This window comes from Phalacrocorax carbo, chromosome 2 (genome assembly GCF_963921805.1).
Source record: "Phalacrocorax carbo chromosome 2, bPhaCar2.1, whole genome shotgun sequence".
Classification (NCBI taxonomy): domain Eukaryota; kingdom Metazoa; phylum Chordata; class Aves; order Suliformes; family Phalacrocoracidae; genus Phalacrocorax; species Phalacrocorax carbo.
Genome location: NC_087514.1, coordinates 115,368,132 through 115,388,021, shown reverse-complemented (window position 1 = coordinate 115,388,021; position 19,890 = coordinate 115,368,132). Strand labels below are relative to the sequence as shown.

The 19,890-nt window shown below is 38.8% G+C and overlaps 1 protein-coding gene across 2 annotated transcripts in view; it reads right to left on the bottom strand.

Annotated features, from left to right (window-relative positions):
- Window positions 1–19,653, bottom strand: part of ANLN (anillin, actin binding protein) — a 28,966-nt gene extending 9,313 nt beyond the window's left edge. Inside the window, exons 1-19 of one of the 2 annotated variants that reach the window (XM_064443942.1) lie at window positions 19,527–19,653; window positions 14,655–14,808; window positions 13,985–14,269; window positions 13,168–13,514; window positions 12,219–12,441; window positions 11,074–11,267; window positions 10,830–10,937; window positions 10,226–10,346; window positions 9,199–9,315; window positions 8,431–8,657; window positions 7,695–7,846; window positions 7,229–7,376; window positions 6,450–6,585; window positions 5,939–6,121; window positions 4,017–4,143; window positions 3,017–3,065; window positions 2,877–2,933; window positions 1,283–1,321; window positions 878–899 (exon numbers count right to left, since the gene is read on the bottom strand). In XM_064443942.1, the coding sequence (XP_064300012.1) occupies window positions 878–899; window positions 1,283–1,321; window positions 2,877–2,933; window positions 3,017–3,065; window positions 4,017–4,143; window positions 5,939–6,121; window positions 6,450–6,585; window positions 7,229–7,376; window positions 7,695–7,846; window positions 8,431–8,657; window positions 9,199–9,315; window positions 10,226–10,346; window positions 10,830–10,937; window positions 11,074–11,267; window positions 12,219–12,441; window positions 13,168–13,514; window positions 13,985–14,269; window positions 14,655–14,808; window positions 19,527–19,640 (2,803 nt within the window). In that variant the 5' untranslated portion in view covers window positions 19,641–19,653. The remainder of the gene's footprint in view (window positions 1–877; window positions 900–1,282; window positions 1,322–2,876; window positions 2,934–3,016; window positions 3,066–4,016; window positions 4,144–5,938; window positions 6,122–6,449; window positions 6,586–7,228; window positions 7,377–7,694; window positions 7,847–8,430; window positions 8,658–9,198; window positions 9,316–10,225; window positions 10,347–10,829; window positions 10,938–11,073; window positions 11,268–12,218; window positions 12,442–13,167; window positions 13,515–13,984; window positions 14,270–14,654; window positions 14,809–19,526) is intronic. The other variant, XM_064443943.1, reaches the window with a different exon arrangement.
- Between the last annotated feature and the right edge of the window lie 237 nt (window positions 19,654–19,890).

Genomic DNA, 19,890 nt, shown 5'->3' with positions numbered 1-19,890 from the left:
TCTTTGCAGTGCAGCCCAGAAGCACATAGAGACAGGACCTTGGTTCACATCATTCCTCATCAGAAGATCTTTTCTTTCAGAAAGACGTTTTGAAATATTCATAAAAGAGAAGACAAAGCATTTTAAGAAGTCTCAGGGGGACAGAGTACACTCTAGGGTACGCTACAAAACACACATGCCCTGCATGCAGGAACTTGACTTTCAAATGTCTTAACTTCTTCTCAGGTGACATGCTGCAGTCTTCCAGCATTTGTATGCCTATATTCCTCTTCACACCTTTATCAACAGAAACAACACTATAACTCAGGCACAGGAATCTGACTAGTTGCAGCAGCATGGTAAACATTCCAGAGTTAGTTCATGAGCTCCTTATTGCTGCAATTTGTACTAAAGCTAGCTCAATATCTCATACTGTAGTCAGACAAGTGTATAACACATTTTTATGTTGTCAGAAGAACACTCAGAGATGCTGTACTTCTCCCCCAAGAGTCAGAAATACAGAAACATGTTAAAAACACTACACACAAGCAATACTTTAGAATCCGTTCATATTTTCAAGTTTGCTCTGCATTACTTTGTTGACATCAGACTCTAGTTTAAAATCTTAAAATCTGAGTTCACCTTTTCGGGAAAAGAGTGTAAACCACAGGCATCTGATACCAGACACTGATTTTGATTTTGTGAAGAGGTCTTTCATTAAACATAATGGTAACTCAGATATAAATACAGGGCCAGTTTCTGGGCTGGCAAACTGACATAATTCAGTGTTTATTACTTCCAAATTATAAGCTGTTACAAGTATTATTTACTGATACACTGCTTTAGCCAGCAAGTGTAGACTTTTCAGCTTGCCATAAGATGTCTAGATTTTACTTACCTGGAGTAAGAAGGGTGCTTTTCTAGAAAGAGAGGGAAAAAATATAAACTTAGTGGAAAAGTAATTTCTGACAATTTCTAGAGAAGAGTAAGCTAGGTTAGAAAGAAACTAGACCTGAAGTACTTTTAAAAAAACAACAACAAAAACACAACCAAACAAAAACAGCTTGAAAAGAAAGTCAAATAGGTGTGTAGTAATGGCATATTTCTAGCACTACATATTCAGAGCTGCTACCTATTTCTTGAGCCAATGGCTGAAGAGTTTGACAGAAAGCTGGACAGTTCATAGAGTTTCAAGTTAGGGATGCACAAAGCCTAGTATGGGTACAGCCTTATTCAGTGTAAGAATATGGCTTTTGGAAGTGGTCATAACCAGATCTTGTTATGACACTACATTCATACTTACAGAGGTAATAGATGTTAATAATCTCTTTGGAGTAATAACCTACAAAAGAATATAAGAAGGTAAATGTTTTTGCTACTGAATTTGTCCATCACATTAGCATGAAAATTAGACAGTGAAACTACTGAAGGCTTATCTAAATCAATTTTAAATGGATACCAGTTGTTGTAATTAGTTAAATCTTGTCTTTTGACTGACTTTTGTCTTTTGACATTTTATGTATTTTAGTGGACGGAATGCTACATATCAAAACTATTTACTACATATCACAGAGAAGTTTAAGTATGCATTAGCTTGGGGTGGACAGCATGCATTTGAAAAAACAATTTCAGTAGACGTTTTTCCTTCATGTAACAGGGCTTCAAAGTTACATTCGTTTATTAAAGGTAAGAGTTAACAATACAAGTACAGAGATGTTCAGTGTGATACTGCTGTACATTATTTATATTTTCAGGTGCAAATCTCAACATTTAAGTGAGACTATATTAAACCTGAACTGGAACTGCATACTTATCTATCCTTGAAGCTGAAAGACAAGTGTAAGAAGCTTGTCAAAAAGCAGATACAGTATGCCATCAGCAAACCTATAACCCCACACCAGCAACTTAGCTACAGTGCCACAACAACATTCAGTTTTAAGTAAAGATTCCTCTAAGCTACAGCACAGGAGAGAAAGAAACCCTGGACTTCAAGCTGGGTTTAGTGGGGGTAGGTAGAAGTATACTTTCGCTGTGCCAAACAAAGGTAAAACTAAAGAAAGTCCCTATTTCTGTTTGCAGAGGCAGGATTTAAGTACTCATTCCAACTGTTTTGAAAGACACTCAAATTTCTTGTTTTTATTTCATGACATATCTTGACAGGGAGGAAATCAGACCCAAAATCATTAATACATTGTGTGCCCAGCTTTTAGAATGACAAGAAGAAATAAAAAACCCAAACCAAATAAGAAATCCCAAACCCATCAAACATTACCACCAAAAAACACAAAACCCCACAACCTACAGAACAAAACACTTCTAGAAAGCCATTGGCTTGCTTGGGGTCACAAATCCTTAATCAAGCACAAACACTTGAAATGCACACCACCCTATCCAAGCTGAAATGTTTATGTCCAAGAAGTTATTAAAACAATGTTTACTTCAACAAAATAGGCATCTAGAGCTTTTACTTAACGCTGGGGAAGAAAGTTGTTGCAGTTGATCAACAGAACCTTTAAGCCAAATCAAACTGCAGGGCAGGGCATATTAACTGCTTTAGTTTAAGTAAAGTGTAGAATAAGGGCACTAAATCACTATCAGAGGCACCACACCTAATAAATAAAAGTTTGCAAGGCACAGCATTTTGCAGAACTAGTAAGACTACTTCTCCTTCCCCTCCAATATATTGTTTCAGACTCACCCAAGTGCTGCAGGTCCAATCTACTAATAGCTGCAGGACTCCTTAACCCATCTGTCATTGCAGATGTTCCAGGAAAGAGCAAGAGTAAAAGCAAGCAACAGATTGCCTAGGACCATTAGTCAGTTCTCCCCAAACACTACAGTCTTCCCAGTGTACCTTCTGTTGAAATACAATATACTGGTTTTCATGTTTCATTTACCTTAGATTTATTTGCCTTTTTCCTTTTATCAGTGCTTGTAACTTCTTTTCTTTGCACCTGTAAAGCCAAGAACATATTAAGAAAGTACGACACATCATTCTCCCTTACAGGGAGTTCTCTTGACAGGAACTGATACATACCAAACTGTAAACTTCGATATTTATTTCAAAGTCATTTGACACATCATGCCTAAAGGGAGGATTGGGGGGAAAAAAAAAAACAAAGTTAAACACAGACTGGAACAAAAAGGTTTATTTTTTGTTTGGTTTTGGATTTTGTTTAAAGTTACTTTTTACTTCCCTCCTTAAAACTGTCCAGTAGCTAGGTTCTACACAAGAGAAGCTTAGTGCTGACTGCTGGCTAAGCTCTTATTGGCAAGTCATAGTTTGGTCCTGCAGGTCAATAGGGCTGTTTGAGATCATTTCACTTCTACAATAGTACTCTTCAGTGCAAGCAGCATTGCTGTTTTTAAGACCTGAGTGTATTATTATTTCAAGATACTTTCTAGAACTCAAAGAACAAAAGGGGAGGGAGGAAAAGGGGCAGACAGAATGCATCTACCATTTCTCAGATTGCACCCTTCAGTCCACTGCTGGCAAGTATTGCTAGAAACAAAGATTGGGTTTTTGGAGTAAATAGCTTTAAGTGAAAATTCCAGTTGGGTTGGGCTTTAAAAAGGGAGTTTGCTTATTTATTTCAGAAGACTTTTGCTAACAAACAGCCATTTGAACTCACAACACCTTTTTACCTAACATGAGAGTTGAAGTTTTAGTTTTAAGAGTACTATTTTTTCCAGATACCAAAACTAAATAGCTATATAAAATGTTAGTTGCTGCAAACAGGAAGAAAAAGCCACATGATCTCAGGCAGAGCAATCTGTCATTGCGGGTGTTCCAGGAGAGAACAAAAGCAGAAGAAGCAAGAGATAAATTAGCTGAGGGATGGTAGAATAAGTCTACATTGCTCTTTTGAGAGAAGTGCATTCCAGCTATTTTTTTCAAGCAGCAAATACCCATACCACAAGATCTCACCATATTTGTTTGCAGAATATGACATCCTTACATGAAGATTTTAAACATTTTTATGCATGCTCCACCATCAGAGTTGAAACTAGGTCCAAAACAGCTTCTTTATACTTACATAGTAAACATTGTAGTAAAAGTAAGAGCATCTCCATTCAGGGAGCTGGCGGTACTTGCTAATGGAGTTGCAACCATGTTTTCAGCTCCAGATCTCAGGATTATTACATAGTAGTAATTTGCTGCTTCTGTAAATACATATTAGATGGTTTTGATAGCCAGAGCTATACAAGTATCTAAAAACCCTCAAGGATTGCACTGCCATTAAGCAAATCTTGACCGTAAGGAAGTGTTTATAAACTTACTCTTAAAACAAGGGGTTTTTTCCCCTCCTACTGTGTCCACTAGTAAGGCTGTTTCCACAGGACTCATCAACTGCATTACTGCCTGGGGCATCTCAGGCCAGACCTATACTACCCAGTTCATGAGAGGGCAGAGGAAGAACTTTCAGTCAGATTCAGCAATTAATCTTAGTTCCTTAGACTCTGTTACTCTCTACACCTGCCAGCTTAACCATACATCAGCTTTTGGTACTGCCCATTCTCATGCTTTTTTCAGTCCTATGAGGAACTGCTTATCCAGGCAATTAATTTCCTTAACTTTTCACATAAGTGGGGGGTGGGGTGGGGAAAACAGACCTCAGTAGTACCAGGAGACGATTTGGAGTTTGTACAGCAAACCGCTGAACAGTAAAGCAAGAGTGTTGTATAATATCATGCCACATTAAAAACCAAAAACCAAAAAAACACAACCAGTTTGAGTGCTCTGTTGTACAGGACAAGTCACAGCTTTCAGAACAACTGATGAAGACTCCAAATCAATGCTTACTGATGTTCTCTTCAGAGACTAAAGCGATTAATAGAGCTTCTGGTGTACAACGTAGAGCAAATGTTGCACTTCCAGAATAAAGTTTTGATGACAAATAGTTCATAGTTGTTTATATTTAGACAATTTGGTTGTAAAAATTACCAACAGAAACAAAACTTTTTTGTAACCATTAGAGAGGCTTTCCTGTAACAGAGATTGTCTCATGCAAGAACTGTAACATGGCAGAGGGTAGGGGTGGTAAATTATGTCAGATATTTACTTTTATAATCTTGGCTGTAGTTATATTTGAAGATATAAAAATGCACTTTACATTTCATAGGACAGTTAAACAAGAAAGGCTGCATATGAATTAATTAGAAGTTTTGCAGTCAATATTGAACTAGACTTTGTCCAATGACTCTTGTCCTCAAGTTTTAGTGAGGCAAGAAGCAGGAACCTGTCCAGCTATAATCATATTCTGTGGCATTATATAAAAGTAGCACAGGTTATTGTGGGCTTGCAGATTCTTTAAACCACCACATGACACAGAAGCTTACTATGTTACAGGATAAGTCTCTAGACCTACAGATTGATAATGCCAGATATTCTTCTGGAACAAAAGAAGAACAAAAGAAGAAACAAATCACATTTTAGCACTTCAACAACTTAAATATGACAAGATAATGGAAGACTACTCTTTGTAAACTTAGTATTTTGGGATGTTATCTGAAGGATTAAAAAACAAAGAGAGTCTTAAGCATTTCATATCACCAGAGGTCAGAATTTATGACATATTTAGCACTAGATTTGCATCCATCAAAAAAATTCCAAGGCAGCAAGAGAGCAGATAACCCGGGATACAAAATTCTGCTTTTTCCCCAACAGGTTACAGAGGACCAAAAATATTTTTAAGACTGGCTGGGAAAGTCTTGGTATGTTTCTTGAACCTCATAAGCCAGAAAAAGGATGCAACTGAAATGACCACAGAAGATACCGAAAACTTAGCCAAAAAAAATCAGTTAAATGTAATTGCTAAATTTTCATTGCCTCCAGAGTTCTGAGAAACACCAATGCAGAAGACAAAAAAAAAACCAAAGGAGAACAAATCAGAAATATATGTAGGGAGGATGGTGCAAGGTGAAGGGAAGGGGTAAAGCTTTCAGTTGCTAGTTTTACCTGGCTTTTGAACTGTACCACATACAAAGTCTGCTTTTAGAGGTAGACGCATTTCTGAAATGGAAACAGATCCCCTGGAGGGAGCAAATTCAGTGGATGTAGAAGCAGCTTTATTTCTTCTGCTATGAGGTCCCTCACTCTTCAGTTTATTCAGTTCTTCCAGCAAAGCAGTTCTCTTCTCAGCTGCATAGAGAAATTAATTAGTTGTAGTTGTACCAGAGGAAAAAGTAGTACTGAACAATTTGGAGGTCTTTTTGCTATAACCACGTGACATGCAACAGAAACATTAATCATATTCCAGAATAATAGGAATATTAGGGATAAGAGAGATACCGAAATATCCTCTTGCCTACAGAAGGAGCTGAGAGAACAGGTATTATCCTCTCCTGTTTTACAGGTGAAGAACTATGAAGAAGTGGCTACAAGGTAGCTTAATAATGCATTTCCAGAGTTCATAAATTCTTCCCTAAGTGTTCATGACAAAGAATTGAACTGGAGGCTAAAAACCTACTTGCAAGGAGAAGCAGTCTCTCTGCCTCTGCTTCCTCTTGTGACCCTTTTCCATGTTCCTCATCAAAACAGCAGTTCAGAGCTTGGCTGGCTTGATAAATCACTGTCTGCTGCATGTTGATCTCATTATTCAGCTCCTAAAGTAAACCAGCAGTAAAAATAATTAGCAAGAAGAATAATATTTACTGTTCATTCAAACAAGAAATTGTCTTGAGGTTAGTCCCAAAAATGCTATGCTTCAGAAAAACCAGACCATTAGCAAACTACAAAAGTCTTGCAGTTTACAGTTATTTCTGCAAAAGAATATTGCAGGACAACTCTTTTTGACCTCAGGGGTAATTTAAATGTAGTGGGGAGTGAATGACTTAATGCTTGTACGCTCTATATCCAGTCTATTTCCCCCTTCACCAGGAGAAGCAGCAGTTAACCAGAAATTCAGCAATGTAGGTGAACAAGGCACCACTGAAGATCAGAATATTGTTGACTGCGAGTATGCAGTTATGAATCCTGCCTAATTCAAAGGCAGGAACAAGATATAGATCCCTGTCCCCTTCTCAGAACCATGGCTTGTTCCCTCCAGACTTACTCTATAGCATGATCCTTTTAAGAGACTCATTAGCTGTTCAGATTATGCAGTATCATTCCCTACTATTAGGTATTTATGCTAAACAACCCAATTTTGCAGTTCTAAGCGGTTTGTCCTGCCCTGGAGATTCACAGGGGAAATTAAGCAAGGAAACAGTAAATTAGAAAAAAGGATTTTAAGTATATATTTGATACCTGCATTTTCTTTTTGATATTGACTTGATCAGATGGACCATTCTTTTTCATTTCTAGTTTGGAAGCAACATCTTCTTTGCGAACAATAATTTGCTTTATTGAAGGACGATCGGTTTCTTTAAATCTTTGAGATCTATATGCATCAACACTTTTAAAAGAAGAAACCCCATTAAGCGTTTCAGAGGTGTGCCAAGCTTTTTTTCTTTTTTAATATACATACATAAGTATCAAGTATTGATGTTTCCAATCTGCCTAAATGGCTTTAAAAAAGGCATTCTATCAGCTCATTTTAAGTTTAAGCAACAAAAAGACTACACAGAGACAATCTTTGATAGAGATCAGGATCTTGGAAAAAAAAAAAAGCTTATTTTGTAGTTTAAGCAGGATGCTTTATTAGAAGAGTTAAACACTGGCTTTTTAAATTTGCACACTTACAGAATCAGGTGTGGACTTTTGTGTTTATTACCTATATGGAAGGTTGCGATCTTCTGACATAGAGCCAATACTGTCTCCAGATTCTGCCCTGGGGACTTTAGTCCTTTGGAACTTTTCAGATTTCAGACTTACATCACTGATACTGCTACCTTCACCAGTTGACTTACACGGAGAAACAAAGGCCTGGGGAGAAGAAAAGATTATATTACAGATATCTGTCCACATTAATCACAGTCTGTTTCCTCTCACCTTTACTTGTTTTGTGATTTAATATATAATGTATTATACACACACAAACAATAAATTTGGAGGCTGCATAATATTATTTAACAGACATTTTACAAATGTTTCCTAGGACATGGAGCAAGCATTTATTAATTTTAGACACACCAATGGAGCATTGAACTTAAGGAGGTTTCACCCTTAGTTTCCAAACTGATGTAGTAATTGTGTATTACTCATCTTCAGATTTTCATCGTAATGACTTCACTGAATGCATGTATATCACTGCAAGTCCAGCACAAGTAGTAGATGTATATACTCAAGCTTGATTTAGCAGAGGTTAAACCACTTGCTTAGCAGTCATCCAACATGCTGTTATTTTCTGAGGAAGGTAACTTTACCTCATTATGTTTTCATTAGCAAAACATCATTTATAACTTTGCTATTTGCCCATGTATCACAATACAACAAAATATCACTGTTCACAAGCAAATTGTACATCTCTCAGATAAACAAGCCCTTCCCCACCTCCTAGGAAATCTCACCTCTGGACCAACAGATTCCACTAGAGGGGTTAACAGAGACATTGATGAAATATTCAGTGACTCTTCCTGTTCATCCTCATCACTTTCACCTTCCAGGCTCATGCTCATTTCTTTCTTCAGCTTTTCTATGTCTGGACCATCCTCTTGAAGAACTTCAAAAATTTCATTTATCACTTTTGAGCTATTCATCTCATCATCCACACTCATTTCGACTTCATATACTTCATCTGAAGAGTGATGTTTTAAAATATTAGTAGTATCAAGACTAAACTCTTCGTTCTCATTAAATGAACAGAAAGATGTTGACAGATAGGCCAACTATTTTTGCTTTTCAAGTAAGCTTGATTAAAAAGCACCTTTTATTACAGTCATGCATACAGAACCCTATAGTTCCATCCTTATTTTAATATACTATTATCATATGTACTACATAATTGATATAGACAGGGAGTAAAAGTTAGACAAGTTCGAACATTTTAGTTCAAACAAGCCTGTACCTTAACTGGAAGTCTGTTGTAGAGCAGTCATTTCTGTTCATTCTCAACAAACGGTAATACCAGTATTTTAATATTCCTTGAAGGCTTGAATGCCAAGAAAGGTTATAATAAAAGAAGTTTCCCAATTTGTTTTATAACCTTATTACAACATACACAACTGTCAGCAGATGTATAGTGAATTCATTGTTCAGACCTGAAGGACGTTAACACTCCACTGTACAAGTGGCAACAGATAGCTAAGTGCACTAATATACATCTACTCAATACAAACCTTTTGGTTTCTCAGCAAGTTGTTCAAGTTTTGAGACAGGCATTTCTTTTACGGGGCTCTTTGGGTCAGAGATCTTCAGAGGACTGGGTTTATCAGTCTCTTCGTATTTAGGAGCATCTAAGTTTACAAAAAAAAAAAGGTCACTGATGATCACGTCTACCGTTTGTTGTTTTTTTGGGTTTGGTTTTTTTTGTTGGTTTGGGTTTTTTAAGTTAACAAATTTTGGCAGGCTGATAATATAGCTGACAACTTACAAAAAGTTTTCCAGTTAGCTTGCTGTCAAAAAAAAACCCCATTAGAATATATACTTTCCACAACCTGTACAGATAGACTTCTACCTTATAATCAGAAAACCCATAGCACAGGAAAAAGCTGAAACCACAACAGAGTACAGACACTTAAGAGCAAAAAGGGAAAATTTAAGAGATAAACAAAAAACCCACCACACCCAAACCCAACCCAAGAGCAGGATATCATCCTGTTTTTCTAGAAGCACATTTGATAGCCTGTTTGCCCATAACATCTATAAGAATTGTTAACCAAGTTCACTCTTCTTTCACAGAGCTCCGGAGGCTCTTCCACTCACTAAGCCCCTGAAAGGATGCCACGAGCATCTCTGAATTCTTTTGATGACCCCTACTGTAAGAATTAATATCATAAGGAGATACTGGCAAGGGAAGAGTTCCCTCCCATTAGAGTATTGTGGAAATTTGTATACTCAGGTACCATATGGATTAAATCTATAACTGACAATTCTCACTTTCTCTACACTTAACATATGTAAAAGTACAAAACATAGGTTAAACCCACTGCAAAACAAAAGGGCAGTCTGCCTTGCCAGTCTTTCCAGTGGTATACAAGTGCAGAGTATTATTGTCTTACAAGAAGATTTAGACATATCAGTATCCAAACAAGAGTTCTAGCTCTATACGTCAGTGCTACTAGCCTCTTTCTTTATCTGCTCATGGATGTCAAACGCAGTACTTCACTCCAGAATTAGCCACAGGCGAGCAATGACAGTTCTTACCTGACGACTCCATGCTGGGAGACATTGCTGGCCTGTCACCTGCTGGTGTGTCTTCTGCTGATCCAAAAGCAGTGGCATCTGAACTAGAAGGACGTTTTGGACTAGCCTGAGATTGGCTTTCCTGGCAAAAATAAAAACATAGTACAGTCAGAAGGTAATGTTTAAAGTAACTAAAAACAAAACTGCCAGAAACACATTAACATCTGCTAGGAGAAAGAGGTTGCCTATCCAATATCAAGAATATCCTATTTATTCATGTAAGAAATTCAGCTGAAGTACTAAATACTAAATTGAGCGGCTGTGTAAGGAACTTTATTTCTTTCTTTTTATAAGTGTGGTTTTTTATATTCTATAACTTAAAAAAAAATCAATTAGCTCAAAGCAGTATTACTTGTCTCCTTAATTGATTCTACAGGAGGAAAAAAATCTAAGAATTCGTTAATAACCTTACAAACCACTTGACAAGCAGTCTTGCACAGCCTGGGCATTCACAAAGCACAGGTTTTATCTTTTATTTACATTTGCACATCTATCCCTGCTTTCAGAACATGTTAAAGCAATACCACAGACTACCATCTTGTGATACATGGACATAACACATTACCATTTTAGCTTCTGGAAGTTTTCTCTTCGAACTTTCACTTTTCTCTGCACTCCACAGATTGCCCCTATCAAACCGGCCACGAAGGCATGAAAGTTCTCGTTCACGTTCCTAAGCAAATTAAGAGGAATGGGGGAAAAGCTGACGGGTTTAAGATGTCAAAACATTTCAAATCCCTCAGGTAGGTGCAGGACAGTAAGAATCTTCCCCAAGCTTATAAACAAGCTATGGATGTAGCAAGTCATACCTGCTTAAGCTGAAGCGCTAAACTGGCAGTAGAGGAATTTTCATTTTGTTTGAGAAGCCTTTCCTGAATTGCCCTTGTGTTTGGGGTAACAACGGGTGTTCTGCACCCTGGAGTATTTGTAGCAGGACTCTGTGCACTACGCTCTTGACAGCGCTCCCCAAAGCGTTCCAGGAAGGGCTTAATTCCTGATCCCCCTATAAGAACAATTGTTTTGCCTTAAAAGAAATTCTCAGAAACACAGAAGGAAAATCACTGCAATTTTGTATCTTGCTGAAGGTTCTCAATGAGGCAATTAAGCTGTCTCTACGGCTCTTACTCCGTTATACATTAGGCAAACTAAACCTGAAGTGCAAGTCACCACGGCAACAGAACACCGAAGTTATAAAGCAGCAAATCAGAGCAAACAGATGTCCTTCTCTTAAAGTCCATGTGTGATCCACCAGTTACTTGAGCTGGTTTGCTTTTTCAACATTTCCTCTACAACCCACCCCATCTGCAACCTTCATATAAATGAGCATTCCAGTACTTAAGGCAGATACACTGCGTGGCATCCACCCCAATTTACTGAGCTTGTCTTTTAGTGTCAGCATATCTAGACACACACATTTGCTCTACTAGCCATCATTTCCAAGAGGTCAAGCTGTTAGTCTAAGTTTCTGACCCTGCAAGTGGTTGAATTTAAAACTGGGGATCTCCTGTTTTGACATCAATGCTGCCACTGAAAAGAAAGCTAGCATGCAAAGTTAGAGCATCTATGTGGCATTTTGCATACAATGGAAGAAAACAAAGCTGAGTCTTTACCTTATATCTATTGGATACACATAGTATCCAAAAATTTGAAAGAAGTTTTGAATAGTCTCAGTTAACTGATGTTAGTAGGATACATTTTTACATAGAGAGAAAAGTTAGATTGATTTTGCTCTCAGAAGTTATGAAAACAGTGTCCAAGAAAATACCTTTGCAAAATATGGAAGCTGTACAATTTATGATAATTATCACAGAACTCTCCAGGACTTTACTCACATTACAGCAGGGAATAGGCATTATCTGATATGGTAACAAATTCTTAACCAATATGTATTTTCAACACAGGACAGATAAGTCTAATTTGAATGAACATTTATTGAAGCTGAAAAACAGATTACCTGGTGTTGTGGGTTTACTCTTAGGTTCAAGTTGCACATGTGTTCCTTTGATTGGCTCTTCTTTGGACTGAACTGGTTGAGACAAAGTTGATTTTGCTGTTTGTGTACGCTTTTCAGTTTTCTGAGGGCTGCAGGAATTCTCTGTTAGCAGCTGTCGTACTTCAGATTCCTTAGGACAGGGAACAGTAACTCTTGAAGACTGTGTTAAAAAATTGTTTGGATCCTTAACAAGGGAAAAAGGAATAACATTAAAATGAGACTGTAGGTTCTTATTCTCTCTCGAGGAAAAAGAACGAAAGCGTTCTGCACAGCATACTGTAACATAACACACCTATTCCATTAGCAACAGAAAAAGCTAAGAACAAGTGTGTTAAGCTTCCGTAGATTTTCTTTTTTTTAATCCAGTATTTCAGATTGTTTCAGCATTTGATTCCAGGTGCTTTTGCCAGCTACTGTAGCTATTTTCCCACATTTCCCTAAACAAGGGAAATAAGGCTGCACAAGGCAGATATTGCCATTTATGAAATGGCATAAATTGAACAAGAGGTATCTGGTACTACTAGTTTCAGCATTCTGATTGAATTTTCATACAGCAATAATATTTACAATTTAAGTCAATCAACTACATGAAGTTACAGAATAAAACCCAATATCTCTGTAAGAAGCCATCTTCTGATGGTCAAAAGAGCAGCAATCAGTTACTTCGACATCAACTTTTACAAGACTTATGACTACACTCAGCTTTAAGTCTCGATAAGAAGGATTCTAAGCTGTTTCAGGTCTGCTATTAAAAAAGGCCATGTGGGATTGCAATAACACGAAAGTTGTAAATAGACTAAGATTGCTCACACCGAATCTTTAAATTCAGATTAAAGAGTTATGAATTAACATTTGTTTCCCCCCCGATACAGAAATCAATTTTTAATCAGCAACTAAATCAGACACTCACCGCTGTCTTTGAGTTTGCTGGTTTATTAATAGAAGCCTCAACAAGCCTTTGAGAACAGGATGCAGCTTCCTGCTTTACACTGCTACTATTGATTCTAGCAGATGCTCCACTTGTAGTGGACAATTTGGATAAACAAGTAGTGCCAGGCTGTCCTTGTGCATTGTTTTGCTTTGCAGATGGATGACTTAGGTCATCTTCCCAGGAACCAATTGTAGCAGCAAGGTTAGCTAAACGGCCTCTTCTCCCAATAGGGGTACCACTTGCCAGGGCATTAGAAGTCTGCTTAGGTGGAGAAACAGATAGACCTTTTGACTGGAGGGAAGACAGAGGAACACATTCAGAGGGATCTGGAAAAAAAGAAAACACATTTATTTTAATAAACATTTATTTTAACAAACAACAATTAATATTAATAAAATATATTGAGATACATTTACATCTTTTGCATTTTGCTGTATATTGAGTTTATCAACAGTTAGATATTCGTGCCATCAACAGAATCAAGTTACTAGCTCTGAAGGCATTGAGGCTAACCAAGTTAAATTAAAGCTTATTCCAAAGCCAACACATTTTTAACCAAGCAGTTTACCAGTTTTACATCGCTGTTGTGATGAGCAAGGCATCAACACCAGTAGGGAAAAGGTGTATAAAATTAAGCTGTAGTCAACCATTCCATTATTTTAGGCCTTCCTGGTGCTGTCTAAGAATTCTTTATGAAAAAATTAGCATAAACACACAAAATTGTCGTATGATAGCAAACATCATCATCAATGCAAACACTGAAAAACACAGATACTGCTTAGCAAGTGAAACATACCCTCGCTATCCCAGCAGCGCCTCTGTTCTGCCAATTTCTGCATACGTGTTTTGACTGAAAGGGCTGCAGGAGTTTCTGACTCAGTGTTTGTTTTTCCTTTCTCAGGAGACTGAACCAATGAAGCCCTGTTAGAAGAAGCTACACACAACTCTGAAGTCATCTCAGGAGAATGACGGATTGTGGAACTTGAAGGAACTGGCTCTCTGTTCTCTGAACTGGAAGTCTGATCCTCCATATTGTTAGGGCAAAGCCTCTTCGATGGTGATGGCTTTGTACCAGGTTTCACTGTACAGGTCAGAGTATTCAAGCAAATTAGTATTCAAACAATCTAAAATATTTTCAGGGGCAGTACAAAACTATAATGCAAATAAAGTTATGATTTATTAATACCCTCATACACCTCCCAAAAACCTGCCCTTCCCAAACTCTACCAAGGGCAAGGTACTACCTTTGGCATTATATAATTATTTTTAAATAGCTTACTAATTACTTAGAGCACCTACTCTCAGGTCAAGCTAAACATTAGCCACATTCAGTCCTAGTGGTCAGGTAATTGCATACATTGCTATTTAGTTCAAGATAAATACTAAGGGTTTTCACTTGCCCTTAGAAATAAAGGAGATGGAGCTTGTATCAAAAGCCAATCTTTAGTAAACTTGTTGCAAAATACCTTCTTCACCAGGAAGAGGAGCCTGGTTACCAGTTTCTAACAAAGGCTCTCTGACCCTCTTAGTCTGCATCATGGGTCTCACTCCCATCTTGGGCCGCTCAGCCATTTTCTTCTGCAGGTTCTCTCGCCTGGCACGGGTTCTTTCAAGGAGTTTCTGAGTAATTAATAAATCATGCGTTACTGTACATTGTAATAAGCTTGTTAGCTAGTAATAGCTGAAATTAAAAATGTTTGAATTTTATATACCATACATTAAGGTCCACAATACCAGAGATTTATAGTGAAGGCTACTTTAAGACAAATGCAACTCTCTGATGTTGCTAACTGATCTACTGTAATGCAATGTGATAGCAATATTCAGAAGTCTGGTCTTCTGACTGGGTATCCTCTCCTGAAAGCAGAACAAACAAGACGTTTTCTATACCGCTAACTCTATGGTTTTTCTGTCTACCTCCTGTGACCTACCTGTCACTGTGATAACCCCTGATCCCCATGCTTGGATTTCACCATTGCAATACCCACAGCTTCTCCCATTTTCAGCAAGTACCTGTTAGATAAAAGGTAGCTCATACTGTAGCACATTCCAAGCTACCTTCTTGCTCTCTGGCCAGTCAGTATGTTTACAAGTTTTCTGAAGCTCTTTGGCCTACTACAGATAACAGGCTGCAGCATTTTCTCCACAGAGGCAATGGTTTGGGTCTTTGCACCTAGCCATAAGCTTCCATTAAAATTGTAAAAGCAGCTAAGTTTGAGACACCGACTCTTTTACTAGGAAGAGGCAAAGCTAGCTGGTAGGTTCCAAAGTTCTGGTCATTAAATCAACTAGTGTCTACCATTAGCTTGGCTTTCAAAGGGAACCAGGCTTAAGAGACACAAGCAAAGGCAAAATTAAAAAAAAAAAAAAAAAGAGGCTTGTATAGAGCCTGAAGTAGTCCGAGATGTTTGAAAGTAATTACCTTTCTCACTGAATCACTGCTTGACAGTCTTGAACTGTCAAGTCTTGTTAATAGGTTTTTTTGACACACTGCTAAAGCATATGGTCAAGTAATCTGACTGGCACTAACCCTCTAACAAAATAAGCAACATTGAAGTGATTGCCAAGTGGTCATAAAAAACCACTTCAACAAATTAAATGCATGGCTGTTAATATTAAAAAAAAAAGTTGCTGTTACACCTTCTAACTCAAAAGGTACATTTCTGTTCCTCAAGCTTAAGAATAGACTGATAATATAACTAGTTGTCTTAATAAACAGGCTATTTATCACAATACACCTGTATACAGGAGAACATAAAGAGATACCAATTAAGCTTTCTAACAACATTCTATTTCATTCCCAGTCTGTTGGAAATTTGAGTACTATGACCATATTCCATACAAAATAGCTGTTTCAGTAAAGGTTCCACACTCATAGAAAGTGATTCCTTAGAGCATCCAAGTTTGAAATACGCTGTGGGTTTGTTTTAAATACTGCATTCATAGGTTATTATGACTCAGCCTGATCACAGCTAAAGAATACTTAATTACTCCTTTGATCTAGGTTTTAAGGCACTTTGAGACAAGAAATTGTGTGATTGAACTAATGGCCTTTAAAGAGAAGCATATAAACTGCACTTGTTTGGTGCCACATAAATCGTTGCGAGAACTGTGCCAGGCATTATCTATGCTGTTGCACAGCAATTAAATACACATTTCACATTTTTAACTGTCTAATGCTGAAGTCTTAAACAATGTTCCATTGTAGGGCAACACAGGACAAATGGAATGTCAATCTGAAGAGTTTTTTGTGAAAGCAAAAATCAGCTTCTCTAACTTCCATAGAAGAGGAGGATTTTGGGGGAAAGAAAAATGGGGGAGGAGAACAACATGACACATGAAAAGCCAGGAGCGCCTTAGTGCCTTCAGTGAAAAGTTCCATAGCTAGTTGTGTCCACTAGTTGTTTCTTTATTTCAACCTCTAAAACTTAGAGATACAAAGTGCAGGTAATACTCACATAAATAAAATCTTAAAGGCTATATAAATTAACTCTTTGTGCACTGCACACAGTTGAGTATCTTCCACAACAGTATTCCTACAGTTCTATTCAAACACAGTCACATTCCTTTCTGTTTTGTTAGTTCAGTAAAATGGAGTTTCAGTTGTTACAAATAGGATGTCACTTCCCAAGAATGCACGCCTCTGTTGCTGAACTCCAGCTCCTATTGGCTTTTTGTATCTCAAGTTTTCCATGCAACTGCTGTAATTCAAACTCTGCTATTACACACAATGAGTAAGCCAGTCACCAGAACTTGAGACTGACTTTTCATCAGCAGAGTATTTGCTACAAGTACATTCTCTAAGTGTTTCAGAGCAGGACGTACCTATTTCATTACATCTAGGAATCTGAGAACTACTAAGTCACAGTTAGAGGATCACAGTTTGTGTGGCAAAAGCACCTTCTAAAAATCAGAAAAGGCCTTCCCACTTTAAATGTTGATGAACAATCTTACTTTTAAATGTGTTTTAAAGTACAAGTTTAGCAGTATTAGAGAAGATACTCAGGCCTGTATGTGATTACAAGAATTTGTTCTAACTACCCTGCTTTAGTAGAAGGCAGCAAGAGGAGCAAATTTTCCCAAGACATTGAAAGAACAGTTAACTTCAAACTTCACATGTGCAAATTTTTCCCTGAGCAACTGCATCACTTATTTCTCTTTGGTCATCCTCCATGCTAGGAAACCATACTTTGCTCTATGAATGTTAATCAGTACTTCAAAGTACAAAATACCTGAGACTATTTCTAACATTCTGTAGTACCAAGCATAAAGCTTTTTGTGCAAGAGAGGTGAATTATACAATCAGCTATAAACTGAAAGTCACAAATAGTGTGTTCATTGTGGTCCTAAAAAAGTATCCGCTGCATCATCTCCTCAGTGTGTCCTGTATTAATGATTTGGTTGAGATTCAGGAGGTTACCAGTTTTTGCTTGTAAGACTAATCAAAAGAAATATTATTTCAGAACTGTCTGATTTGAAAACATTCCACTGAATCTTACAGCAAGATTTATTTGAGCTTAAATTCCATGACATCAGGACAAAATTTATGACGGGAAAGTGGTCAGCAAACACTGAATGCTTTGGCCAATTAAGGACAAATTACACTGCTTTACATAACCAACACTTATGTCTCGTCAGTTCCCTGCAAGTAACAGAGCATAGTAATTTGTAGACAAAGATTATCTGGAAAAAGTTAAGCTAAGGAAAGGTTCTGTGAAAAGAAGAAAAACACAAAAAAAACATACAAAAAAAAACCCCCAAACATAAATACTTCCCGGTAGGCGGTAAAAAACTTCCTTTTCAGAAAACTTTTTCTTGGGAAAGTTATTAAACTTTAATACTAATACCAGTCAGATTTTTACACAACAGTGGAATGTCCTCCACAGCATAAGTGTTCTTGATTAGGCAACACTTCAGGCATTCTGCAATACTAGCTAACATTTGAACGAAGTTTACTCTAAGGAGCAGGCTCACCGTTGGTCATAGCTTTCCAAAGTCAGTTATCTACAAAAAGGGCGTGTTGAAGTTGGAATATGTCCCAGAGTGCAAAACCATTTTAAACTTGTTCAGTAGTCTGGACTTCAAGTTTATTTAAGACTAGTTGGATCATGTCACTTGCTACCAATTAAGGAAGGAGGTTTTAGATGTTTATACTTGGCAAGCCATTACATGGGGTTAGGGTACATCTGCCTTGGCATAACACATTTAGTAAATATGGGCAGATCGATACCTTATGTTCAGTTTATAAAGTCAGATCTGTGCAGTCTCCTTTTTTTGAGCACTCTACTTAAAGTATGTCAATTTTATATACAGATCGTGAGGAGAGTAGAGTGTTTCACCAAAGTATTTGATTTGGATTTTTTTTAAAGCAGTTTATATTTTTGTTTAGGCAGGCCATGGATTGAAGGCCATTTTTACTACAACATTTCTCAAAACAGTCACAAGACAGCTCCACAACTTTGCAGATGTCACACATAAAAACCAGAGTACAGTACAGCATCTTTAAGAAACCTCCAATCTTCATATAGATCCAAGCTGGTCAATTCCACTCATTTCGTTACAGTTTTGCCTCTGTAAAACTCACACACGCACAAATCCACCCTAACAACTGACGACTACTTTTTTTTAAAAAAAAAAGGAACTGTGCCTGCAAATGAAAGTGACCAATCACAGGTGGCAATAATGTCAGAGAGGACGCATTTTTAATCAGATGGTGGCTGCTTTGGGCAAACTTCGCACTCGACTTCTAGATACGGCAAGCACAACGTGTGTCAATACCACTCCCATTAGCTTTCAGTGTCGCTTCTGTTTCAGCCGAAAATCTAATCTGACAGACGCCCATAAAAGGCAAACACTAAAGCGCTAGGAAACGCAGTCACGTACCAGTCCGGCTTAGAAAAGGTCCACTCCTTTGCAACCCCTTACACGAATAACCTCTGTGCTCTCCTGGACGAGCCCTGACGCCCAACAGATAGCTGGGCAGCTGCAACATTGGAGGTACGAGCAAGGCGAGGGCGCAGAGAGAGGCGGCAGGGAGACCTGTCTCCCTGTTGTAGAGAAAGGCACTCTCTGCAAGCCCGCGAACCCCCAGAACAACGGGGAGGGGGAGGGATGAGGGGCTCTGACAAGCCTTAGCCAGGAGCCAGGGCTGGGAGACACTGCTCCGCCCCGACAGCGCGGCCAGAAAGAGCGGCTCCCCTGCGGCCCCCGACCAGCCCTAGCCACCCCCCGTTCCTGCGGCCCCCTCCCCTGACAGCTCCCCCTCGCCCCGGATCAAGCCCCAGCTGCGGCCCCTCGACAGCTCAGGGCCCGGAGGCCGGCCCACGCCGTGCCCTCACCTCAGTGAACGGGTCCATCGCTGCCGCTGCTGCCGCCCGCTCCCTCAGAATAGGCAAAACCACCGCCCCAACCGCTCCGCAGGTTTGAATTTCAGCGCCTGCCCCATTGCGCATGCGTACGCCCGCCGCATGACACAGAGGGGCGAGCCTGAGGCAGGCACGACGGGGCGGAGGGAGGCGCGCGCGTGCGCATAACGCCCCGCGCCGCGGAGGGGGCGTTGATTGACAGGAGTGCTACCCAATCCGACAGCAGCCTGCCCTACCCTCCCGCCTCCTCGCAGGCTGCCGGCCCGCTGAGGGAGAGGGAGGGTAGGGACCTGATCCGGGCTTGGGCCCGATCCGGGCCGTAGTCGGGTACCCCTGC